General features: G+C 38.8%; 4 protein-coding genes across 4 annotated transcripts; 3 read left to right on the top strand and 1 right to left on the bottom strand.

Annotated features, from left to right (window-relative positions):
- Positions 1–157: 157 nt before the first annotated feature.
- On the top strand, positions 158–4,771 carry LOC137609452 (cytochrome P450 2K1-like). The gene is made up of 9 exons (XM_068336477.1): positions 158–511; positions 586–745; positions 834–983; positions 1,157–1,317; positions 1,669–1,848; positions 2,483–2,624; positions 3,309–3,490; positions 4,112–4,253; positions 4,329–4,771. The coding sequence occupies exons 1-9, from the start codon at positions 320–322 to the stop codon at positions 4,514–4,516; spliced, it is 1,497 nt and encodes a 498-aa protein (XP_068192578.1). The 5' UTR covers positions 158–319; the 3' UTR covers positions 4,517–4,771.
- A 2,941-nt stretch (positions 4,772–7,712) lies between these two features.
- On the bottom strand, positions 7,713–11,811 carry LOC137609776 (uncharacterized). Its single transcript, XM_068337057.1, has 4 exons — positions 11,646–11,811; positions 10,483–11,158; positions 10,227–10,340; positions 7,713–10,003 (listed from the first exon to the last, which is right to left on the bottom strand). Exons 2-4 carry the CDS (start codon positions 11,122–11,124, stop codon positions 9,071–9,073), a joined length of 1,689 nt encoding a protein of 562 aa, XP_068193158.1. The 5' UTR covers positions 11,125–11,158; positions 11,646–11,811; the 3' UTR covers positions 7,713–9,070.
- A 77-nt stretch (positions 11,812–11,888) lies between these two features.
- On the top strand, positions 11,889–15,475 carry LOC137609880 (RNA-binding protein with serine-rich domain 1-like). The gene is made up of 7 exons (XM_068337222.1): positions 11,889–11,950; positions 12,490–12,636; positions 12,746–12,931; positions 13,033–13,138; positions 14,588–14,741; positions 14,831–14,972; positions 15,082–15,475. Coding segments are annotated over exons 1-7 (843 nt in total). The 5' UTR covers positions 11,889–11,948; the 3' UTR covers positions 15,188–15,475.
- Positions 15,476–15,919: 444 nt separating this feature from the next.
- On the top strand, positions 15,920–26,366 carry LOC137609857 (arf-GAP with dual PH domain-containing protein 1-like). The gene is made up of 11 exons (XM_068337195.1): positions 15,920–16,341; positions 18,011–18,141; positions 18,529–18,620; positions 19,838–19,920; positions 22,548–22,660; positions 22,860–23,006; positions 24,131–24,214; positions 24,327–24,389; positions 24,562–24,633; positions 24,881–25,106; positions 25,188–26,366. The coding sequence occupies exons 1-11, from the start codon at positions 16,248–16,250 to the stop codon at positions 25,214–25,216; spliced, it is 1,134 nt and encodes a 377-aa protein (XP_068193296.1). The 5' UTR covers positions 15,920–16,247; the 3' UTR covers positions 25,217–26,366.
- Positions 26,367–26,626: the final 260 nt, after the last annotated feature.

Below are 26,626 nucleotides of genomic sequence, written 5' to 3'. Positions count from 1 at the left end.
TTGTTTTTTGACCCCACAGACATATTTTCACAAAATTGACTGTTGTTCCTGGCAAGTCTCCACCCAGTCAGCGTGAACTCTGGAATCTGCAGCTGTGTGTGTGTGTGTGTGTGTGTGTGTGTGTGTCTGTTTGTGTGTTTCTGTCTGTCTGGGGATTATAAAGTTCTTCTTCTGTCACACGTCTTTCTGCCTTCCTCAAGTCCCATCATTTTTCTGAAGCTTAATATTGCCTGCTGTAATACATTTTGGAAATATTTTTTGCTGTGCTTTCAGATTTCCTTTTAATAAAAGGGGTGACTATTGTCTGCGTCGTCTTAGAATGGCAGTCATTGATCAACTTCTGCAATTCCCCAATACAACCACTCTACTCAGCATTGTTGGGATCTTTCTTGCCCTATTCATAATTTTTCCCAGATTTGATCGTCAACGAAAAGAACCTCCAGGACCCAGACCATTGCCTCTGTTTGGCAATTTGCTACATCTGAAGACGCCCCACAAAGCACTGCATGAAGTAAGTTAATAAGGGGAAATACGTACAGTATAATGAATTTTATTGTTATCATTAATATTCATTATCTATTTCAGCTCTCAAAGACGTATGGAACAGTGTTTAAAGTCCATTTTGGTCCACAAAAAATGGTTGTTTTGGCAGGATACAAGACGATAAGGAAGGCTCTGGTTAACCACAGTGCATTTTCGGAGAGAAATGTTTCCCCAATCGTCAATGACCTGAACTTAACACATGGTAAGGAGCTATATGTCTTTCTACATATTTTTCTTTTAATACTTATCAGCAATTTCTTTAAAATACAAACAAACGATGTGATCTTCAGGAATTATATTTGCCAATGGAGACTCATGGAGAGAAATGAGGAATTTTGCACTGATGAACCTGAAAGACTTTGGAATGGGCAGAAAGGAATCTGAAAATAAAATCATAGAGGAGTGTCAACACCTAATTGATGTCATTAAAGCTAAAGACGGTAACCAATTTTTAGTAGCAAATGTTTTATTTTTAGTAAAAAATAAATCCAAAAACAAAGTCATCAATACAAATCTACAAGTGAAGAAAATGCATTTGCTTGAAACTGATGAGATAAATGTTTTACTAGTGAGCAACTCATCGAGTTAATTCACTGAACTTTCTATTTTTTAGGCAAAGCCTTTGACACTATCAAGCCACTAAGCCACGCTGTCTGTAATATCATCTGCTCTATAGTCTATGGAACCAGATTTGAATATGATGACGCTGTGTTCATATCCATGGTGGCTCGAGCTAGGAAGAACACTGAACTCCTTGGTTCTCCTTTAATACAGGTGATCCACAATGTCCTTCTGTAATGATCAACAAATATAAAAACAATGAGCTCTAGTTGCAGTCAGTATGACTAGAGCTCAAACCCCCCACCAAAAGGTATAAAAGATATATAAAAACAATGTTAACTGAATTGACTTGAGGAGTCATGAGATTCATTTCAGAGTTTACACATAGAAAGGGTTAGGGTTTACTTTACATATTCTCTGAAGTAATATGCTGAATAATAAGTTAATTTCCCAATGTTACATGTGAAAGTATATTGTCACATAAAATAATCACGTATCACATATATGTAGTGAAATTTTTGGTGTAGTAGCTAACCTGTAATTAACAGAATTATTGTTCAACAGTTATATAACCTCTTTCCAAGACTGTTCGGTTGGTTTCAAGCCCGGAAGGAGCTGATGAAGGGTGCATTTGTCAACAGGAGAGAGATGAAAGAGCTAATCCAGCGTTTACAGGACACCCTCAATCCGCAGAGTTGTAGAGGACTTGTGGACTCCTTTCTGGTCCAAAAGAAAAAACATGAGGTGGATATGGCATAACTAACTGTTTTTAAGTTTGAATAGCATCTCATCAATCAGGTCATTGTAATCCCAAGAAGTAGAAAAAAACAAAGCAATCAAATTTCCTTTAAAACTTTGAAGATTTTTCGTTTCTCCCCTAGAGGTATCTTCAGCTGTGGAACTGATAGAGTTCCAAGTCTTTAACCTTCTGTAAAGAGGCAGAGCCAATAGTTCTTTTTTACACTGTTGTGTAAATCTTCATTTCACTGAAATGCAATTTGACTTTGGGATCCCTTCTAATTATTGATGATTGATAAAAAGTGTGTTGGTCAAGGGCATTTTGGCAGAAAGAAAAGTTTTATCCTCAGAAGTAATCCTACATGGTACAAGTCTAAAAAGATGTGACTCAGATTCACACAACTTCAATTAAAGCACAAAGGGTCACAGTGATAGATGAAAAATCTAAATTGTCAGAGGATCCACCTGAATATTTCACAATTATTTATAACTGTGTGAATTGTTACAGAGTAAAAGAGTGCACACCATTCAAAGCTACAGTCCTCACCCCACATTTAATATAATGAAATTTGAAACTTGATTCTTTTCAAAATAATTTTGTGTTACTGATACTAATATTCATTCTTTCAATCCTCTTAAGACATCTGGGGTTATGAATTCTCACTATCATGAAGATAACCTGTTGGTGACAGTTGTTAACATGTTTACTGCTGGGACAGAAACTTCATCAACTACTATCAAATATGGTTTGCTACTTATGGCCAAGTACTCAGAAATACAAGGTAAGAATCATCAACAGCTATCATGAGAACGATTTCATGAAGCTCTTATTGATGAAAGACTTTTTTAGTCGACATAGGCACTGGTCAAACCAGTTAGCAAATTACACTACATAGTACTGGTATTCGAACTTTGATTATATTCTACAGGAATTGTTAATCTAATGTTGTTGTCATGCCTGAAATGGCAAACTTTGTTTTGTACTATATAGTCTCTGCATCAGTGTCATTTATCTGCTCATCTCAAGATTTTTTTGAAGGGATCTGAGGGGACCAGCATATACTGTACAGGCTATTAGATCTCTGGGTGTATTTGTCTTATTTGTTGTTCCTCAATTGTCACAAGTGTTATTGTGCTCTACATCCTTTCAACTACAGTATTTCTTCTCTTCTACTGTGATGCAAATAGTTGTTACTATTATTACTAGTACTACTATTATTATTGGTACTATTACTACTGCTAACGGACAGCGGCTTATGTTGTGTGTGTTAGAATGATGTATAAATTGTTCAGACTTTAGGGCAAAACCATCGACAGTTTCTTTTCAAATGATACAAAAATATTTTTGTGTGTTATATCTAAAACAGATTGCTTTTATGAAATTCAGTACCTGATTTCAATCAATTCTGAACTTTCACTCAATGCATTCTAATGTTAATGTGACTCTCTGATGTCTCATCTCAAAGACAAGGTTCAGGAGGAGTTGAGCAGGGTGGTAGGATGCCGACAGATCCTCGCACAGGACAGGAAGAACCTGCCCTACACTGATGCTGTCATTCATGAAATACAGAGAGTGGCCAGTGTTGTCCCAGTGTTGTCCCATCAAACCTCCAGAGACGTCACCTTCCAGGGATACTTCATCAAAAAGGTTTAACAAATACTATTCAAAATACTATTCAATGCTGCTCTGCGGAGCACAGTTGTCATGTCCGGGGTTTGCCCCACTTCACGCCCTATGCCAGCTGGGGTAGGCTCAACTCCCCCGTGACCCGCGTAAGAAGATGAAGCGGTCGGGGAAATAAATGAATGAATGAATGAATGAATATGAATGAATGAATGAATGAATGAATGAATGAATGAATGAATGAATGAATGAATGAATGAATGAATGAATGAATGAATGAATGGATATTCAATGCTGTACTGTGGAGTAGGAGCCCAGCATATAAACCTGGAGCCCAGCTTTTATGCACTAACAAGGTCTGAGAGTATGTCCAGTGTGTCTAGAACAAAATTCAACCAGGGTAGTTCATCTCACGTATTAAGATTCATACAGTATGTGTTATTGAAAATTTGGTTTTGTATTTTCACTGAAAGTTTCATTGTGTTGCACGTATAATACTGCAACCTGTTGAGGCTGCAATATTATAATTTACATATTCTTTTTTTCATGTTTCCATCAGATTTAATGCAGTTAATACCTTTACATGCAGTCTTTAGTAAATGTAGAGCCAAAAAAGTGTGTGTAATCATTATCCTCATATTGTAGGCTACTCCAGTGCTCGTTCTGCTGTCGTCTTCACTTCATGATGAAGAAGAATGGGAAAAGCCCCACACTTTTCATCCAGCCCATTTTCTAGATAAGGAAGGGAATTTTAGGAAGAGAGATGCTTTCCTACCATTCTCTGCAGGTAATTATGATCTTGTTATTATGTAGGATTTTAAGGAAGCAACTTAAAAATATGACACTCCTGGATTTGTTTCAGGTGCAAGGGCTTGCATAGGCGAGAGTTTGGCACAAATGGAGATATTCCTCTTCTTCACCTCCCTCCTTCAGCACTTCCGTTTTGTTCCCCCACTTGGTGTTACAAAGGATGACCTGGATATGACATTGGTGGGGGGCTTCGCCCTAGCTCCTTCACCTCAAGAGCTTATTGCCATTAGCAGAGTTTGAAAAAGACTGGCGATCAGTCACTGCTATCATCCGCTGCAAGATAACTGTCACATCTGATTATCGAATCTCAAGTAGTCAATATCATATAAATTATAACATACAGTGATACTTTATACCTTACACAAAAATGTGATGCATTAATTAGATTACATACTCTCGCTGCAGTAACTCTGTCCATTCAAGTTCTTCAGTTGCTTTCCTCACACTGCTACTTTGAGTTGTATTTTAATTGTATTTTTGGTATTTTTAGATGTTTGAGTCATTTTTTTAATGATTTTTATTGATTCAAATAATTTCAATAAAGTTAACATATCGTGAGTCGTCTTGTGTTGTTTTGCCTAATTGCTGTTCTAAAGGCTAGCTGCAAAGGTCACTGCTTGAATCCCTTCACTGTTCTGGGATCATATAACTTGGATAGACACCCTTCAGTGAACATCAAATAAGGTAAAACAGCATTTGGTTAATTGTTCCTGTTTCCAGGGTGATTCCCTGAATTTGTTCTTAATTTTAATAATACTCACCATCCATCCATCCATCCATCCATCCATCCATCCATCCATTCATCCATCCATTCATCCATCCATCCATCCATCCTCTTATCTGCCTTGCGGGCCATGGCTCACCTGGAGTCTATCCCAGCTGGCTACGGTGAAAAAGATATCAGTTCCCATCAAAACAAAAGAGGACATTTTTACATTTCCAATGACAACAACATTATGATTCGACAACACATAGAATCAGAGATATGCTCTAATACATATCAGATTTATTTAAAAATGTGCAGGGCCACCCTACAAAACAATTCAGTCAGACATTAACCAGTATTTCACCAGAATGTGAAACACTGGCTTATGGTTGCCTAGTAACGAAGGGGCATAGGTTCAAAGTTTCATCTGGTAAAGAAGAGGTCACTCGAGGCGGAGACATTTCTGAGGTAGGAGTGCAAAGGCTCATAGGAATGTTACTGTTAATATTAAAACGTGATGTTTTGGTGATGTTCTGTTAATGTTTTAAGTGTCTGGTTTCCTACATAACTCTGTTAAATTTCAATAGTAATATAGCGACCATGACTGTTCAGGTGGATATGAATGCTTCTGACACTAAATATAAAACTACCTCTTCTGCTGATGACCAAGAATAAGAACAAGGGCAACTTGTCACATTAGTCCACTCAAAGTTTGATCAGACAGTAATGAGTCTGTTAAGGTTAGTATCATATGTCTGTTTTTCAAAGCCAGAAAACTGAGCTAACAACTAGCTTATGCTTATTAACTACTTACCAACCTAACATTGATGTTGGTTAAGGTTATCTGGCTCAATAGGATGTCATTGAAACGTGACATGCTATTTGTTTATAATCAATAGGGTATCATCAAAACTCTATAAGATGATTGTTTGCAATAAATAGCATATCATTAAATTGGTATGAGCTATTTGTTTATTTCCACAATACACAGAGTGAGATGAAACTTAAGGTGAGAGGCCAAACAGACTTGACTGGCTCAATGGATTCCAAGACAGAAGGACGACTGGTGTTGGTCAATACAGAATCGCATGGACAGAGTCTACAATCTGGGGAGGTGTGGTAGTCTGAGCCGGGTCCCAGTAGAAGGAAGATAATGAGTGAGGGAGTCAGGAGTGGAAGCTGTCGAATTTCAGGCGCGTGAAACCCACACATCAATCCTGTGATCAAACAGATACAGAGGGCATGACAACCTGAGCACAACCCGCAATGGAACTCACCTGTTCAAGAATTAACAAGACGATCAATAACTTTTATATTACTTATTTATTTTTACATGTTAAACTTCTGTATTGCCGTCAGCTGACGAGTGAATACCATTCTGATTTTGTCTATTTAGTAATGCTGATGTCGCATTAATGCAGTATCCTGTATGACTACTTGAGTTGTTCAAACTAAAAGAGAAAAGAAAAGACCGAACATTCAGCAACTAAAATAAGAGAACTTAAGTAATTTCTTTGAAAAAAAAACATAGGACCCAAAAATAAAATATAGATTTGAAATATACCCAATTGTCAAAAGTATTTGCTCAGCTATCATTGAATTGAGGTGTTCAGGTATTCCATAGCCACAGGTGTATAAAATCTAGTCTCCCGTTCCTTTGTTGATCTTAATTGAATCCTACAAGTCCTTTTTTCCACATGTACTGAAAGCTACCTAGATTGTGAAAGTTTAAGCAAAGTAAACTCAGTTTTCTAGATGGTAGAAAATTATCCATATTATTCCTACAGTAAATCAGTCTAGAATTTATTTGTGATTCTGATTAAAAATTAAACTGAAACTATCACACTTTATCTCTTGACCTGCAAAGTCAGTCAGTCAGTCAAACTTTATTAATAGAATTGTTGAAAGTTCCTTAGGTTTTGCTACGTTATCGTGGCGGACGCCCCTTGACTACCGTTGATAGGGGGTGAAGGCCAGAATACCTTGTGAGGGTGCCCCTGGTGGCGGAGTGCGGCATGACTGGCGGCCAGACTGCCGGCTTTTTTCAGTGAACTTGTTTTTAACCAATACTAATATTAATGTTAATCCATATATAAAGCGCACCGGATTATAAGGCGCACTAGGGGATTATGAGAAAATTTTAGGCTTTTAAGTGTGCCTTATAGTGCAGAAAGTACTGAAAGTACTGTAAGTACTAATCATTGATGAAATAAAGACAAATTGTTATTGTTAATTAACATATTTAAGTGAAAACCCCAAAAGTTTTTAATTTTTCAATCCAAAAAAAAAAAAATCAGAAGGCTGTTGAAGCACCATTCCCATGTTCTGTATTCATAATGAAAATCGAGGTTAAGCTAGTTTTCCTTCTGCTCCATGGGAGTTTTCTGTCTTCCCTGAGTTCCCCTCAGGGCACCTGCGTTACCGTTTGACAGGTGTACTGGCCTGGTCAAACTCCCCACATGCCACTGTTCCCAGAGTGGGTCATGCCCGGCGCAGAGAGCTGGGTGCTTGACACTACAAGTATGTATTGAAAACTTTTCATCATACTGTTAAACTCATTCTCAAAATTTATTTTGAAATATAAATGAATTACCCTTGTCACTGACATTGTGATAAATTGTGTATTAGTGGAAAAAAACCCAGAAGCTTATGACTGAGAACAGTCCATTAGACTTTAGTGATCATTCATAGATTCAGATCTACAAACATTCGTTTCATGGATAGGGGAAATTGAAATATGTTTTCTAATTTAAGGGATAACACTTTTAATGCTTGGACAAAAAAAATACTGTACATGACATTTCCATCCGATCTACCACACAACAAAGTCCGATTATGTTCCAATGTCTAGGGCTCGTGGGTAATTTACAACAAATACACCTCGCCCTACGTTTAACTGGTTCCAGGAGAAAAAGCCAACATATGTTGAATTAACTTGTCTCCAGGTTAAGCTAAAATTAACCATTCCAAGTTCTGTACTCTATTTTATTTATGAACACAGCTTTAATAATATATGGTTAATATGACTTTATTTTAAGCTTACATACAAATAAATTTAATTTTTTAATACAGTCCACAAAAAAATTCTAAATTTACTAATACAGTTTGGCCATGTTTATCATACATTTGGACACTTTATTCATGAATGACTGATAAAATACAAGCCTTTTAAGGGGTTATAAAACAAATAGAGTAATTATTATCATCTATAAGTTAAATAAGTACATTCATTTAGATTTTGATTTTTGTTTTTTTTAAACTGACGTATTATCAAATTCAACGTAACTTGGAACAATGTAAGCTGAGATATACCTGTATTGTGACTTAATACTATTACAGACTTGGAAAATACCAGATTGTAGGCAAAATTGTGCCTATTTAGGTAGATGTCTTATCTGATGCATATTCAAAAGTTCCTGAGCTAGAAACTAAAAACACATCATTAGTAAAAAAACATTTATTTTTCAGTGAAAAACAGTCAAAACCAACAATGATATTAATGTGATTTCAAATTCTAGGCATATGATTTTGTTGAGTCATATTATGAGCGTCAAACTACTATGAAACCACAGAGAAACTGAGCTGCCTTGACGCAGGTTTGAGCTCTTTGGTTGCTGTTGAGTTAAAAATGCTACATCATAAGATCACAAGAACATTTTCTTACATAGGTCTTCGCAGCCAAATATAATACAACCTCTGGCAAAAACTAAAGAATTTACACACATACAGGATGTACTTTTTTTTTCTACTTTTCAAAAATACACAAATCTCACAAACCAAATGTCACTTTATAGCTGAACCTTCTCGTATTACCAAGAAATCCTCAAACAAATAAAAGCTACGTATTTATTTTAATTAGATGAAAAATATTGTAGAATCACTAAGTGCTGAAGAAAAAATGGGAAAAACCTTTCACTGTTGCAATTTGCCTTTCTAAAACTATCAGCAGAAGTTTAAATGTCCCAATCACTCTGCAGTCCTAAAAATTGGTTTAAGTGTGGTGATTAAATACTTTTTGCCACAGGTTGTAATAAAACGCATATCCAAACCTTTTTTATCCAAACACACTAGCTAGTCTCAGAGGCCCTCTAAGGTCCTTCAACTTTGATAGTATTGATCTGTTGATCATGAGGCTGAGTGGACACAGCACAGTCCCGATGAGATCTCAGGGAAAAGCTGCTTGGGAAATCAGATGTTTTTCTCTCTGATCCTCCAAAAGTCTGAGAATGTGGCTGGTTGCATGAAGACACATAGGACTGTGTGTATGGCGGCATGAGAGATGGACTGTTTTGATGTGGATAAGCAGGGGCATATTGTTGTGTCTGAGGGGGGGTGTGAGTCAGTGGAAGGTTCTCACTAGTGCTACATGCTGTAAATCCATTCATGCTTGAGGGGCTAACTCCTGGCAGTTTAAAGGGATCTGCATTTTCCAAATTCTCTATAGAGCTGTAGTTTGGCTGGGCTTGGTTACAGTGATTGTATGAGCCTTGATTGAAATTGAAGGGGTCTTGGTTGAAAGCAGCTGCAGAAGAGGCCGCTGGCAAATCAGAGGGTGATGGAGTTTTGTTGTGCTGCTGCTGAGGATGACTACAGCACCCTAGTTTGGAGGCAAAACTCTGTAGAGTGCTGAGGATCTGCTTTTGAATGTGTGTTTGCTGTGCTTGCTCTCTCTCTAAGCGACACTGCTGCTCCACAAGCATCTTCACTGCCAGACCCAAGCTATGCACCTCAGAGCCCAGGCTCTGAATCTGATCCTGCAGTCCACCTCTCCCTCCAATGTCCTGAATTGCCTGCTGGGGACTGGGGTTCCCATCACGACCAGTGCCACTCTGACCTCCAGGGGTCTGCAGTCGGATTACCGCGACCCCAGGAGCCGAGGATGATAAAGGTGATGGTGAGCGGCTGGGAGGACGAACTCCAACCCGAGGGAGAGATTGAAGAGAACGGACAGATGGGCCTGGTCTCTGAGTGAGGAAACGTCTGGGGGCACTGCTTCCTCCAGGCTGACTTTGCATAACAGTCTAACATAAAACAAAAAGATAAACCTTTAAAATTTGCAATGTAAACTCATTATAACAATAAGAATACATGTGACCTTTATCAGTATCTCTTAAATTTCTTCACCAGGTGAAGATATACTTAAATTCCAGTTGGTACCAGATACAGGTGGACATGGAAGCAACATACAAACCTTACTGGACACAAAAAGTCTGCCTTTGATAAAGTGCTGGCTGTTTTTCTCACATTTTCAGTGGTGAGATCATAAGTCTCAGTTTGCTGGGGCATGGCACTTCTCAAGTTAGGTCCAGGGACATTCAAGTGATCTCTCCTCAACAATGATGCCACCTGGTGGAATGACTGTTGCAAACCAATGTAAGAAAGTTAATAGAAACAGGTTTGATTCACACATCTCACAAAATACACAGTTTTTTGGCTAAGTAAATATAATAAATCTTCCCCAAACTGGGACACTGATACATCAGAGTAAGTAAGTATGTACCTTCATTCTGTGTGAAAGCGCTTTATCCAAAAGCCTCTTTCGAGCAGCCAGCATTGAACTGGTGGCTGGAGAAGGTGTGACTCTCTTTCTCATTTCTGACCTGGAAGCTGTGAGAGTAGAAGATGTTGTGCCCACATCTTCTCTTGTTACTATGGACTGAGAGCTTCTCTGTTGGTTCTGTGCAAGGGAGGTGACACTAACAATCTGGATGTCATTTTCTTCCTTATCTCCTCCCTTATGTAGATGCTCCGGCCGGCTCCCTCCACTGACCTCCCCAGACCCTGATGGGTTTGCACCAGCATCTAGATTTGTGGAAGTCTGTTTGGCAAAACTTGTAGCCCCTGTAAAACTAGCATGATGAGATGATTCCTGAAGAACATTTTGGAGATGAATGTTACTCCAGCACTCTTGTCGTGCTCCAGCTCGAGCTTGCAACTGTGCTGAGGGTGTGCAGCTTCCAGTCTCCACAGGTCTGACCCTCCCTGGTGGTCTGCCATGAAACTCTCTCAGGAAAAGGTAGATGGCCTGGGCAGAAACTTTGATGTTCTCCAGCTCAAGCACAGCTTTAATCTTGCGGAAACTCAGACCAGCTTTTCGCAGCTCCACCACTTTGTGTTTGGCAGCATCATCCAACCGGCCCATGGTATCTCACTGCTGTGAGCTTAGCTGTTACTCTCTGGATATTTAGCACATTAGAATTGTAATTAATAAGGTAACTAATTTCCCTTGGGAGATTTTGAGACACTGTTGTTGTTTTCTAACAAAATGACTAAATACTAATCTATTGCTCCAACCATAAACATATTAGTTTGTCATGGGGTCCATTTAGGAAGGATTGTAATACAGTACCATTTTATGATGTATTTCCTTATAATATGTTAACAAATACCCTCACTCTAAAATACACATTTTAGTAATAACAGATAATTCCGATGTTATATGAATGAACAGTAACAACATGTGTAAAATAACTTCTTTGTCGCCACACTCAGTAATAGGGTTCGCTTAGAGAAGAAATTAAGTTTGGTTTCTGTAACGTTTTAAAAATAAGTATCACTATACTACATATACGAATATACGACCGTACAGTAACGTGAAATGAAGTTTACTTGTAACTAACGATGCTAGCTAACCAAAACTGCTATATTAGCGCAGCGACATACCTTTTAATCGGGAGAAAACCGCCTTCAAATCTCGTCGACAAAATGGGAGACCTGACAGTAATTCCTATACTGTTAAATAATTTAATTGCTTCAAGCGATGAAACGAAACACCTTGTTCATGCATCGTTGCTATGCATTCATACACACACATACGTTCTAGTTTATTTGTCGGAACAACAAAAATAAACAAATGAGTCGTAAGCGGTGCGCAGGTTGTAACGTCACTTCCGCTTTGTCGTCATCAACACGCGACATTTCCTCAGGCCGCAAGTGTTTGAAACGAAATCCCCCCGTTTGGAAGATATGTAAGTTACGCTTTTAATTTATTTTCAGCCATCTTATTTTTAATTCCACTACGATTCAATCAAGATGTGAAATTATGCAAGATTTTAGTGCCATTTTTGATTTCCTAGAGAATATGAAAATGTAGTAATCGTCAAACGCCCTTATGAGCCTCCGTTTTTGTTGTATCCCATTGAATGAGCAGTAGTGACGGCGGTCAATGGTCAGACATTGTAAAGGCATCTGTTGGTGGTCAGTCACGATTAATCAATGTAACAATAAATTACACATGGATTCACAGTCCACTTATATGTACGACACTGTAATATTTGGTAAAAATTCTGCAAACTACCTTGTTCTAGCACATGCCGGATCATGTTTGTGTGTTGAACGTGTCTTGTTTAGGCTATCCTTTTTCTGAGAGATTGTCTTTTTTTATTATTCTGAGTCAAATAATTGGCAAGAATTGTGACAATAGAAATGTTAGTTGCAGCTCCACAGTATTCAGAACACATTCTATATAGGGTATTTCACAGTAATATTCACTCACCTCTGATTTTAGGGCACCATCACCAACAAAACGCAAAGAAGAGGAAAAAACTAAGGATCGAGGCAAAGACAAGACCGTTACCAAGGACGGAGACAAGGAGAGAGGACGGGAGAAAGTCAGGAAGCGCCGTAGTGCTTCCACTGGCAGCAGTAGTAGCAGGTTCATTTTTCGCTTCCCTCATTCAGTTATACAGTTATTATGCACATTTTGTACGTATAAAAACAATCTTGTTTTTTACATTCAGTTGCTCTGCTTGAAAAATGCCTAGGTCTAGATCCAGCTCTACATCAAGCAGTAGCTCTGGTTCCAGCTCAGGTTCATCAAGTGGCTCAAGCTCATCTGGTTCTAGCCGCTCTGGATCTTCGAGCTCCCGTTCCTCTTCCTCATCCAGCTCCTCAGGTAGCCCGAGCCCCAGCCGTAGACGCCATGACAACCGCCGTCGATCCCGCTCAGCGTACGTGACTTATACACTCTTTTTATACTGAGTGTTCATTGGAATTTTTATTTGTGTGATTCATAATTAAGTAAATTTTTGTGTTGTTTGGATTCTCGCAGATCTAAAACACAGAAGAGGGGAGATGAAAAGGAGCGAAGGAAAAGAAGCCCAAGCCCCAAACCAACTAAAGTTCATTTAGGGCGGCTGACGAGGAATGTCACAAAGGTTTGCAGGAAAACTAAAGTTTTTCTTTGCATAACAACATATATTAGTGAATTTACGATGGTTCTGTTGTCTTGAAAACATGATTGCATAAGATAATAACAATAATAGTAGGCATAACCCACTGATTTTAATTTTAATTTATCAATTCTGTGACTCATCTAAATCTGTTCAGAATATTTTAGAGAGGTTAGGTACTTTATTTTTATTGTAATTGAAAACCTCGGGTGTCAGCTCAATTTCACAATGGGTTTTCCACGAACTGAAAAATTGAGTAACTTCAGTTTGTTTGTTAATTGATTGGTGATTAAATGAAGATGAAATGCTTCAGAGCAAATAGAATGCACAACACAACACTTAAACTGAAGTAACCTTCAGTGCTACTGTGAGACTTCATTAAAGAGAAAGAGATGGCAGCACGCCAAGCCCACGAGAAGGGGTCAAAGAGGAAGGCAGGGCAGAAGGTGGCAAAAGTTACTGCAAAGAAGAGGGACCTGGAAGTACTTCAAACTGGAAGTACAAAAAGTGTAGTGTAAATATGAATATAACCTAGCTAACATAACTAGACAAAGTCTTCTCAGAAGCTTTCTGATGAGAACAAATTCAAGAAACAGTGACTGAATATATTTTTAAAAAATTAAATGAAGTTTTCCTTACACATGTTGGCTTATCTTAAGTCTGTGTATTTTGTTTTCATCAATAATTTCCCTCTAAATCAGTTATAAATGAAACAAGGCAGTCAGAGACTGCAACATTCCGCGATACCCCTGAATTCAAAGTTTTACCCTAACCTACACATTTTTGTGCTTCTGGCTTCCTGAAGATATTGCTTTTTGTTTTGTGATTATATCTCGTCAGTTTTCAGAGATGTATACCTAAAACCTAGTTTTTGACCTAGTTTTTCAAGGTCAAGGTTGTGATCTAATTTTCATCTCCTTGCCTCCCTGAATATAACGCCTTTTGTTTCGTCTTTTATCTTATCCTGTTCTTGTAATATGTGCAAAAAAATGTACAAAAGTTGAAGTTTGACCTTTACCTAGTTTTCTCAAGGTCAAGATCATCATCTCATTTTCATCCCCTATGCTGCCCGAGTAATATGCTTTTTTTTTCATCTTTCTATCTGCAATGATTGTGAAGATATTTGGTGGATGGGTGAACGGACGAACACACAAATACTGACAATTACTATACATCACCGCTTCGCGGGATGTAATTACTGAAACATGTAGCTCCCTGAACCCCACCATCATTAGTTCAACATTGTGTAGTAGGAAAGTAAATGGATTAAAAGGAGAATTTGTCAGATGAAATGGTGCTTCTACATTTTTGTAAGCAATTGATTTTATGCATCATAAACCTATTGGCACCAGAGAAAATCAAGATTTCATACCGGCAGGGTTCTGATAAGCTCTCTCTTTCTTTTTCTTTTTTTGGGGGGGTGGGTGTGCACAGGACCACATCCAGGAAATCTTTTCTGTTTATGGAAAAATCAAGGCGGTTGAAATGCCGATGGACAGAATTCACCCACACTTGTCCAGGGGTTCTGCTTATGTGGAGTTTGACTCTCCTGAGGAGGCCCAGAAGGCCCTCAAATATATGGATGGAGGTATTCCACTGTTTGTTTCCAGAGTTCTTTCTCAAAAGATTACTCTATGAGAACATTTGCTGAATATCTCTCTGATAACGTAAATGTAGGTCAGATTGACGGACAGGAAATCACTGCATCTGCTGTGCTGACTCAACGAGTCCGTCCTCCACCTCGTAGACCTTCCCCCCCTCGCAGAATGCCGCCGCCACCGCCTATGTGGCGCCGCAGCCCTCCTCGTATGAGACGAAGGTACGCTGTACGGTCTTCAGTCTCACTAATGCTCTCTGCTGTGTGAACAATTGTTTGCATTCTCTATGTCAAGCTATATTAGCCTCATCATTCTTTTGGGTCCCCTCAGATCCCGCTCGCCAAGGAGGCGATCCCCCGTAAGACGCCGCTCTCGTTCCAGATCTCCTGGTCGCAGGCGTCACCGCTCTCGTTCCAGCTCCAACTCCTCCAGATAGTCGAGTTTCTTGTCTCCCTTAGATTCTCTGTCGTCGTGGACTCGCCACAAGTAAAACTGCATTGAAGCCAACGTAAACATCTATCTGCATGTAGACCTTTGAAATGTTTGTCTTTTTCTTCTCACATATGTGAGTATCTTTTCATAACTTTGTTAAATTGATCCGGAAAAGTTGGTTCTGTGTTTATTGTGTTCCTGCTGGGCTCCACTGACATCCACACATATTTCTTTTAAGATGTTATTTCGTTTTACCTGATTATGAATTTTTAGAGAAATTGAAAAATAAAAATGTTAAAAACTTCTCCAGAGAACTTTCTCCAGTTTGTGACCAAGAGTGTTTTTGGGTTGAACACCAAGAAGGTGGACTAAACAGTAACAATGTATACAAGACATTTCAATAACTCCATCCTCTTATATTACATTGATCTCAGTATGGAAATTATTGCTACACTCTTATATATCACACACACAAACGTAAGCATGCAAATTTGGAGAGGATGATATTAGATTTACAGTCAACAAGAAACTTGTGGGGGTCGGTGCCTTGCTCAAAGGCGTCTGGCACCTCTTCAACTGCCAGTTCACACTCCATACTTTTTGTCCATGCTGGCCTTGAACCTGCCACCATCCGGAACCCAAGTGAAGACTTAGTGGACTGAGCCACTGCGCCCCGCGGTGGGTTAATACCGCACTGCTTCACTGGAGGAGGTGCAGAACAGACAAGAAACTGTTGACAGCTCCAGGAATTAGTGACACGGCAGATGTGGGTGCATTCAAAGTCCGTAGGAATATCGGGCGCACTTTTTGTAACACCATATCGACCGCTGGAGGGTCTCACTACGAGACCCTCACTTGTGATTCTAAATGCGTTTTAAAGCATGTCACCTAAAATCATCATCATCATCGTGTGGAAATAGCTTTCCAGTGCGTAAATAGTTATCCACCCTCCTAAAATCCGTCTTGTCAGCATCTATAAACTGCGTCCTGCGTCGGGGCCGGTCCCACTTCGGATGATGACAGTTTGAGGCTGTCAGCTGTCAGCAGTTTTCTGAATCATTTACATGATGATTTCGGCGCTGGAAAGAAACAGACAACATGTGAAACAGCTTCTGGAAAAACCTGGGAATGGAAAGTGTGCGGACTGCGGAGCTGCAGGTAGGTGAGGGGAGACCAAAGGTGGACACGTTTGTTTGACTTTTTATTCCTACTGTCAGTCCAGCTGCGTGAGTTGGTTATTATAGAACACAAATAATTCACTGCATGAACCGCAGTTTGACGGTAAGTCTCTGAAAGTGAAGAGAAGGAGTTTGAGTTCGTCTCACATTTGCGATGGGAACAGAGCATAAAATATACAGGAGAACTTAGAAGCTCGTCATGCAGGAGGGTCTCCTGATGACCCTCATAAAACATCTAAATAATAAATAATCCCTTCAAAAACAGCTGCTGGCTATTTATTTCCCAGCAGTTCATTGGCCATCACTTTTATTTACAGTATTTACCGGTCTAGGTGTGGTTTATTTGTCACTGATGGATTTAGTTTCGGTTTTAACTTTTAATTTTAAAAGTTAATCCTTAATGTGTTATCTTCTGTACTCATGTGATCAAACGCCTACCAGGTTTCAAATCCAATTCAGTACATGGAAAACAGGTGTGGTTTGTGTAAGTCAGTGCATTGCATTGCTCTCAGATCCAAAAGTGTAAACTTAAATAAAAATTATTTAAATGTTCAAATATTAAAGTGTGAAATGTACCCTTAAATTAATCCAGTATTAATCAGTTATCTCACTCCCAGTTTGCTCTCTCTTCTCCGAAAGTCTTTATGTAAGTCTGTATCTAATGATATCTCCATGGTTATTGATTCATATGATCACCAGTTGTACACTTTCTCACTGACTCCTGAATGATAAAGATGGTATATTTAATGTCTCATGTTGTTCAAATCAGGTTACAGCAAATTATACCGAGAAAGCACAAAATCATCCCATGACAAAGCTTGGACTTGTTCTTTTTAACATTGCATTCTGCTAAGAAAAAAAACAACAACAGAGGATGGGAGTGGCTGACGACACAACAGCCTCTTGTCTCATGTGGACAGACGCTCAGCAAGAGGAGTGTGCAGCTTTGTGATTAAAACACACAAGGAAGGAATAGTTCCGTTTTTTTTGGGTTTTTTTTTGCAGCTTGTTTGGATCATTTTTCAGAAGCAGTGGCTGTAGAGCTGCAAAAGGCTTATTCTCACTCTTCGACACTGTAGATGTCCCAGTCCCACAACACCAAACATCTGACCTTGTATGGATCATAGTGATTTTGAAATTGACAACTCTGTGTGTACGCTTGCGCAGCTATTCACACATTTCCTTCAACGCTTTCCTGTGATGTGTGTTTGTAGAGCTCAGTCCAAACACATGAGCATGCTGTTCTCACAAAACAAATCTGATATTTACTGCAGCTTAAAACCCTAAATACACTCCTGTGAAATTGACGGTTGCCACTCTGTCTCTGTGTCCCTTCAGAAAACCGGGGTTTGAACTGTGTAATGTCCTGACCTTTCACTGAACAGTAAAATGTCATAAGTGCTGAAACATGACACATTGCACACTCTGGTGAATGCATATAATAAAGTTAACATACTATAAATAATAATTAAAAAATAATAATAATAAGTGAGACTGGTCAGAATCAAATGAATTTTAAAAAGTGTACTTCTAACTTTGCTGTCAGTTATTAGCTTGTTTGGATGTCAGTCCTTCAGATTTATCACATGTTCATGATCTTTAAATGTTTTTTTTTTTGTGGGTCTACATGTGCTTATGATGCGTTCTAGATCCGGAGTTTGCGTCCCACACTCTGGGGGTGTTCCTGTGCCACAGCTGCTCAGGTCTCCATAGAAACATAGCACAGATCAGCAAAGTGAAATCTCTCCTGCTGGATCCCTGGAGCTCCACTGAGGTGGAGGTGAGAGAACCCCATGTGTTTTACTTGATAAGTATTTGAAGGAATCAATATAGATTTTTCATACAGATTTTGCCATGTTTGAAGGCTTTTCGCTTTGCAAAAGAAGCTCACCGATTGATCACAGTCTGAACCTTTGCCTTAACACACTCAGCATTGCCCTCACACAGCTCACTCATCTAAATTCACACATAACAGCTGGCAGACACAACCAATATCTGTGTGTGTGTGTGTGTGTGTGTGTGTGTGTTTGTGTGTGTGTGTGTTTGTGTGTGTGTGTGTGTGTGTGTGTTTGTATGTGAGGGAGACCTAGTTATACAGACAAAACACTCAATGACACAGGAAAACACACATCTCCTTCACAAACACCTCTCTTCCTCCCCACTACAGTTGATGGAATCTATGGGTAACAATGCTGCCAAGGCCAAATATGAACTCTTCGTCCCCGCCTTCTTCTACCGCCCCACACACAGTGATTGCACGTGAGTGATGCATCTGCTTCTGTTCCTGGCGTTTCTGCCATCTCTGCACAGGTGGAGACTTCTAACTGTGAGAGTAATTCTTGCAAGTTTGTTGCTCATCCTTGTCTAGACACAAGTTAACTTTATTCAGTCTTAAATACTTTGGTAAAGCTTAGTGGTACTTGCAAGGTATTAGACCAGGGGTGTCAAACTCATTTTCACTGAGGGCCACATCAGCAAAACAGCTGTCTTCAAAGGGCCAGATGTAACTTATAAATGTAACTAAATGTAACTCAATGTAATGTAAAATGAATGTAACTAATCCTTAATGTTAAATTACTCTGAATTTATTACTTATTCAAGTTATAAGCATTACATGTTGCACAGAAAAAGTATGTTTGTTTCTCTGTTATAACATGAATCCTTTTAATTTGTTAGGTTATGCAACCTGCAGAACTCCATCAATCAAGTATCAAACTATCCAAGAGAATAAAAAAAAATGAAGACCTACTTATATTTGGACACTCTGACCTTTTGTGCTCTCATGGGCCACATAAATTGATGTGGCGGGCCACATTTGGCCCCAGGGCCTTGAGTTTGACACATGTGTATTAGAAAACAATTCAGTGGTTAGTTACTTGATTCTGTGTTTCAATTACTTCCTTTCAAGAAATGTATACATAAATGAATCCTGGCGCTACCTACTTCACATGACAAATGCATCAATGCTATGTATCGGTGCAGTTTGAGTTGCAAACTTTTGCTGATGTAAATTGTTGTTATCCTGCCATAGACTGTAAAACTTGACTGAAGATATTTAAGGATGCGATAACTACTCCACAATGGATGAATTCTTTGAGCAAGTGGTTTTTAATAGCTGGGCTGTCATGCAGAAACTCGACAATAAGGCTAACTTGATGCGGTTTGAACAGGAAACAAGCAATATACAGGGAGCAAAAGACAAAAGGAACAAAAATAAAAAAAAATTCATGACATTTTCAGGATGTTGAGGATAATAGTTCAAGGAAGAGAAAGAAGGAATCATTTGATAACGGTGGATGAACTTAGAACACTAGCCGTACACCTTTTGTCTCAGTAGATATAAGTGATGTTTGTGGGAAAATGAGATGCACACTTGTGATGTGTGTTTGCTTGAACTTCAACTCTGAGGCTCAACATCTATGTAAATTTTAGACAAATTAACTCGAGCTCAAAGTAGATCATCAACCGTTCTGCAGGCTCCTGAGGGAACAATGGATTCGAGCCAAGTACGACAGGAAGGAGTTCGTGTCTGTGGACAGGCAGGAACCCTACTTATCAGGTAAACATATTTCCGTACAGCCACAGGGAAAAATACATTCTTCTTCTTGTTTACTCAGGAAAACAAGTTGTTGTCTGGGACTCACACAGCCCCACGCATTCAGCATTTATGGAAGGTTCAGCAGGGAAACAGTGACCTCTATTTACTGCGACTAACATTCTTGGGGGAAGCAGATAATAAAATCTAATATAAAGACAAAGGGGAAAAGAGGCCTCATGCTCCAAGTTGCTTTTTCCATGTGAAAGAAGAGTGCAATAAATTTGGGAAATAAGAAAAGTAGTCATTGCATTTAAATGAAACCTGAAATATTTTTTTCAGACTTCTATTTATGCCCTTCTATAGAGCCAAGCCATTGGTTTCCTGTTTCCTTCAGTCTTCATGCTAAGCAAGGCTAACCACTAATGATAATATTATCATCTAACTTTAGAGCGCAAAGCCATTCTAAACATAATTTCAACAATATTTCACTGCAATTTTGATGTATTTCATTGCTAACTATAAAAGTAAGTCAAACAGCAAAAAGCTTGTGTTGATGTGTTGTGGTTCTGTGTTTGTTGCAGGAAGTTCCATGTGGTGCATGAAAGGTTTTAAAATCTATTAATAACTATCTGTTGGCTCTGTAGACACCATAGTACACCCTTTTTATTTAGATAGCCTTCATCTTTTTCTAATGGTTGATGGCTTGTAATCATTTTGTGGCTCAAACTCAGTTCTTCCATGGATGTGCATTACATCACTATTATCTCAGACTTCTATAGGGAATCATGTGGCAGTGTGTCGCAGATGGGAAATGTGTCTTGGTTGATTGCCAAGGCAGATCTTCACTAAAAGAGAGGAAGTGTCATCGGTCTGACCATTAATCAGACTTGGCTACTCAATAACTGGAACTGTAAGATAAATGTTAAGATAAATGATATACTGAGTAATAGGCTGTGTATTTTCAGAAAGAAGAAGCAAGATGAAGTACTAATATTGACATCTCATGACCATTAAAACTCTGGCTCTCTATGTCTCCCTGTCTCTCTCCCTCCCTTTCAATGGCCTCTTGTGTTGTGCTGTGCTGTGCAGAGGTTTAGGGGAATGTGGCTGTTTTTCTGGACCCACAGGGAAGAATAGTCTCTTTTGTGCATTATAATTCTATATAAAAATGCTCTGGGTTTTGTATGCCAGGAGAAGCTAGCATCAATCTGTACAGTGCTTGAAGAAAGGCAGACGTTAAGTTCTTTAAAGTCGATTTATGCACCGAAGACTTTTGAATCATTTGTGAAAGTGAACAAGTTGTCTTCCTCTTCTCCTCTGCACTCCTATAGACATTCTGACCCTCACCTCCAATCAGCATTGCAACATATCTCATGAATCATTGAATAGATTGGGTTCAACTAGAAGTCTGGCTGTGTCAACTGCATCGCTGCACAGTACAGAGGTGCAGATCACCGAAGCATGAAGGGATTGGGAAAAGGGAAGAGAAGCAGCATGTCAACAATCTGCTTCTTTGTTTTCAAGTAAATGCACAGTAACATGGTGCGGAAAAAGTAAAATTGAATAAAAGTATCTTAATCTACTTTAAGATAACTAAATGTCTGGATTATGCAGAATGATTTAGGTGAGAAACAAAAGCGTATTTTCAAATAAATATTGACAGAGTAATGTTTTACATTTAAAAAATGTAAAAGTTGGAAAATAGTAATAGAAACAAATCATGTTGCAGCAGTTTTGAGGTATGGGTATGTGATGTCAGCGTTGCTGGACTGAGATTAGGTTTTGTGGCTTTCCAAAAAAGTATTCTTACTTCTACCTGGTCACATGTCCAGCTAAGGGATTAAAATATGTGATTAGGTGACAATGTGCACTGAGACTGTATAAAATTTAATTCATTCTAGTTTTAAAATGCAGCTATGAAGTCTTAAAATAACCAATTTAAGTTCTTTACTTTTGTGCAAGAGTGAATTTGTGTGTGTTGGCTGGCAGTGTGTAGAGCAGTGACGGTGCATTTCTTCCAACAGTGTTGTTTCCGGTGGCTCAAACTGGTTATAGAGAGGCCAGTGTGTGTATGTGTTTGTGTGTTGTGTGTGCGTGTGTGTGTGTGTTAACGTTGTGGCATGCCTTTTTATGGTTTTCTTTGACTTTTTTCTATAAGTTTTGCTTCCTGTTGTCTGTGACGGAGTTATTTAAATTAGATTCCCTAAATTGATTTATTTCACATTGACTCAGCATCAGGAGTTATTTGAAACATTACACATTAAATGATTTAGTGGGTTTGATTCACATGCGACAGGTGGGAGTTTAGTGGCTGCACCATTATCTCAAAAGGAGCCAGTTTAAGGTGGTTCAGGCATCTGATATAATACCTCCATACCCCTCCACTAGGAAGACACCTTGGGGCAGATCCAGCACTTACTGGAGAGGTTGTATTCCCCAGGAGGTCCCTTACAGCACCGTCAGGGTAAAGGATATCCAGAATATCCTCCTTATGCAACAGCCAGTCAAGAGACCAGCTCATGCTGCTTTAAGTTCATCTAAATAATCTCTTTGATCAATAGCTTTATGTTTTAAGTTGGTTATGTCTTCCTACTTTTTCCTGTGTTTTCCTGCTGTATGTCATTGGAACGGGATCTTGCTCACGGAAGGCTACAGAGAGGGGTTTCTGTGGAAACGAGGCAGAGACAATGGGCAGTACCTGAGTCGAAAATTCATCCTGTCCGAAAGGGAAGGCGTTTTGAAGTACTATAACAAGCATGATGTGAGCATTTTCTAAATCTGTATTCAGCACTCTTTGCTGTAAAAGAAATATAGACACACAAATTATGGACACACAATGTTACATTTTGTTTGACTGAATTATTTACAACAACCGTGTGCATTATCTTCTGTTTCATTAGAACACCTTCCACAGGACTTTCATCTTTGCCTTTATTTCTACACATCTTTCCTTTCTTTAGGCCAAAGAGCCTAAAGCAGTCATGAAGATAAATACCGTAAATGCCACTTTCCAGCCAACAAAAATTGGCACAGCCCATGGCCTGCAGATAACCTTTTTAAAGGACAACAGCACTAGGAACATCTTTGTTTACCACGAGGATGGAAAGGTGAGTGACGAAGGTCCCCTTTGCTGTTTTCTGTTGGGTTTTTGTCCCTCTAGTGGAGATTGTTCATCATTACAAGGCGGTTTATACTTTATTGTCAAATGAACTTGACCAATAGGGCGTCTGTCATAGTTTGTATGTTATCAGCAAAAATAGGAAGTATTTTAATTCCATCGTCTAAATTTTGAACTGGATCTTGATCTAAATACGCATAAAAGTGAAACATCTTCAGTTTTTCCATTCCCAAAAATTTATTTATTGTTACTGCCTTTTGTGGTATTGGTAAAAAAATTTTTTCCCCCAAACCCCCCGACATTGATGACAATGAAAAAAAGTGACACAGAACCTTTGTCCTTACCTGGAGCTGCCTTAAAAATAAAGGAAAAAAGATTCAGATCTACACAAAATTTCATCAAAACCCACTGACAACTTTTCCACATGTCTTATAGGTAAACAAAAGAACAAATGTGGGTTAATAATGGCTACACTTCCTCTTCAGATGAAAATTACTTCATCACTTCATTGATCTCCACCCTCTTTCCTTTCTGTTATATTTCCTCATACTCATTTATGTCCTGTAGCATTTTAAAGTTTCTTCTGCATTCAGCTGTCACCTGTTTTGGTTAATTTTATTCAAATTTTATTGTGCATGTTATTCATCACATTGCAGCCTGAATGCCATTGAGTGGCCATTACTCAGCAAAAAGGCATGGCCCTGATGTTGAGTGCAGTATAATACACAGGTTTCAATGCAGGATGAAATGGTTCCACGTATAAATAATGCAAATTTTCTTTTCACCGCACAACCCTCCATTAATTCACGAGATGATTATTAAGCATATTATAAGGGAAAGTAATGGAGTTTTTATTTTCATTTAAAAATGCAAAAACATGAAAATGACCCTTTAGTGGTTCTGTTGCTAATAGTAACCCATGACTCATAGCAGAAGAAAGAACATGACCTTGTTCCACGTTCGTCTTGCATTTCTAACACAAAGGCCATTTGGAAAATGAAAAGACATTTTGTCTTGTAATGACAGTGAGGTGAGGTGGATTTAATAATGTGTTAGGAAACAATACGGCAGTAAGAGTCAGTCGCTTACCCTCCTGATTTTGCTGTTGTGAAGGAAATGGTGGACTGGTTCAACGCCATCAGAGCAGCCAGGTTTCACTACCTGCAGGTAGCTTTTCCTGGAGCCCCCACCTCTGAGGTAAGAATGGAGACAACCTTTAGAGGATTTCGAGATAAAAAGTATGTGACTGGTAGATTTTATTTCTTTTACTGTATCATTATCTGAGTCCAAACATTTCCTCTCTGATCAGTTGTTGCCAAAACTAACCAGAAACTACACCAAGGAGGGATACATGGAGAAGACTGGTCCAAAGGTAGTGCATGTGACCATTTTTTGATGAAATGGTGTTGCTCTACACCATGATCTTAAGATGTAAACATTTGCTAAACCTCTTTTGTATCTTTTATCTTGCAGGGCATGAAAGCCCAGCCTGACATTAGTGTCACTATGAGTCAAGCTGACATAAATCTGTTTCTATTCCACAGCACACCGAGGGCTTCAAGAAGAGATGGTTCACAATGGATGACAGGAGACTCATGTACTTCAAAGATCCACTGGTATAGACGCTGCATTTTATGAGGAAACATCTGTTGTTCATCACTATGATGGTAGATGATGCTGTGATGTTTTCCCACTGTACATCAGTCTATTGTTAACTTTTCCTGTTATCTGTTGAGTGGAGATCATGACAGTTTGGTTCGTTCTTTTCAAAGTGCCACGTTTCCTTTGAAAATTGTTTGCTCTCCTTAATAAATCTACAACTGTAGATAATCATTCTGCATCTGCTGCTCTTCATCACTTCAGGACGCCTACGCACGAGGTGAGGTGTTCATCGGGAGTAAACACAGCTACACTGTGCTTCCTGGCCTCCCTCCTGCCATTCAAGGCTACCATTGGCAGTTTGGGATAACCATTGTTACCCCAGAGAGGACGTATCTATTCACATGTGAAACAAAGGTGGATCAACAGGATTGGATTAGTTTATTTCAGACCGTTATCAACAGACCAATGCTGCCTCAGGAGTTTGCAGGTATGTCGAACACCCAATCAGGTTCTGTCTCTTTTCTCCATGTCTTATTCTGATATAAACTGTTCTCTGTTGTCTCTGCAGTGGAGGCCTACTTCAAACATAAACCCTGAATCTGTCAGTGTTGTTAGAACTGTTTGTGCAGGATGAGAGTTAGTTGGAGGAAGAGTAGGATCTGAGAAATGCACCAGAGGCGGTGAAGGGTGACCGGAAGGTGAGAGGCTCTGACCACAGCTAGCAGTCCTACAGTGACTCCCTAACTACACCTGCTCAGCCTCACCTCTGTGCCAGACTCGTTCTAGGTGGTCAGAGTCACTGATGAATGTTAGTTTACTCACTCATTTGTTCTGCCAATTGGGTACTTGAAAGAGGTTGTTATCCCAACCTGGATGTGTGGAAGTTGTGTGTGACTTCTATGTCGAATTGTGCTGCTCATACGTACATCAAAATACACAGTTTCTTTGTTCTCAGTTATTAACTGTTAAATACTGTGACTTGATGATAATGATATGTAGAAGCAGTAGACTTGTGGTTATTTATTCATAAAGACAACATGAACTAAGACAAGCTTATTGTAAACGCTTATTTACACTCCATCTCTGCCATTTCAAACTGCGTGTCTGTTAAAGCTCCCATGATCCCATGTGATGCCAATAGACCCACAACAGTGCCACAAACAGTCCAAAGTTTCATCAACATAAACCGTAACAACAGGAATGAAAATTAAAACCTCCAAATTAAGAGGTAATCAGTCTTTAATGTTTGGCATAAATGGGTCTTAATTGAAAAAATGAATAATCTGCACACTCACATTATTTTCAAGTTTTACTACAGTATTTAATTTTCAATTTATTTATTGTTTTAAGTGTCTAATTTGGAGTTTGCACTTTGTAGTTATGGTGCCAAGAAGTTTTTTAACTGTTTTTTAATTTTTTGTATATGTTCTAGCAGCTGTTTTAAGTGACGCTGTCACCTTAAGAGACAAATTCATCTGTCTCACCTATTTGCCATATAATATTAAAAAAATACAAAACGTTTATATTAATGTTATGTGATTATTTATCCAGTAGAGGGAGACAAAGGACATGTTTTCATGCTTTTGTTAACATGTACAGGTGTGTGTGTTAAATTACAGTATTTGTACAAGTCTTCAGTGTCTTTGCCCTAACTTAATAAGAGGACGTCAAGCAGAGGATGGTTTTGTAAGCAAGTGTAAGAGGAGTATTTGTGTTTATCTAAAATATGGTCACTAATAAAGGGTAAAAGCCACACTGCCTTCTGATTTTATTGTATTTAACTTTCAGTTACAAGAAAGAAATTCCACATTGAAGAAGTAAGAAACCAAAAATGAGTACACTACTCAGAACATCAAGACTATGAAACGTAGAGTAAATAGTGTACAGAGCTATTCAGTTTCTAAAACTAGAACAAAATCTGTCAAAGTAATCATATATAAAAGAAGGCCTACGCTTCTTTTATGAAGAGGTTCAATACTGTCAACATACTGTTGTTGATAAAACATA

The sequence above is a fragment of the Antennarius striatus genome, chromosome 16 (genome assembly GCF_040054535.1).
Source record: "Antennarius striatus isolate MH-2024 chromosome 16, ASM4005453v1, whole genome shotgun sequence".
NCBI classification, from domain to species: Eukaryota; Metazoa; Chordata; class Actinopteri; order Lophiiformes; family Antennariidae; genus Antennarius; species Antennarius striatus.
This window is presented reverse-complemented; position numbering and strand designations above follow the sequence as displayed.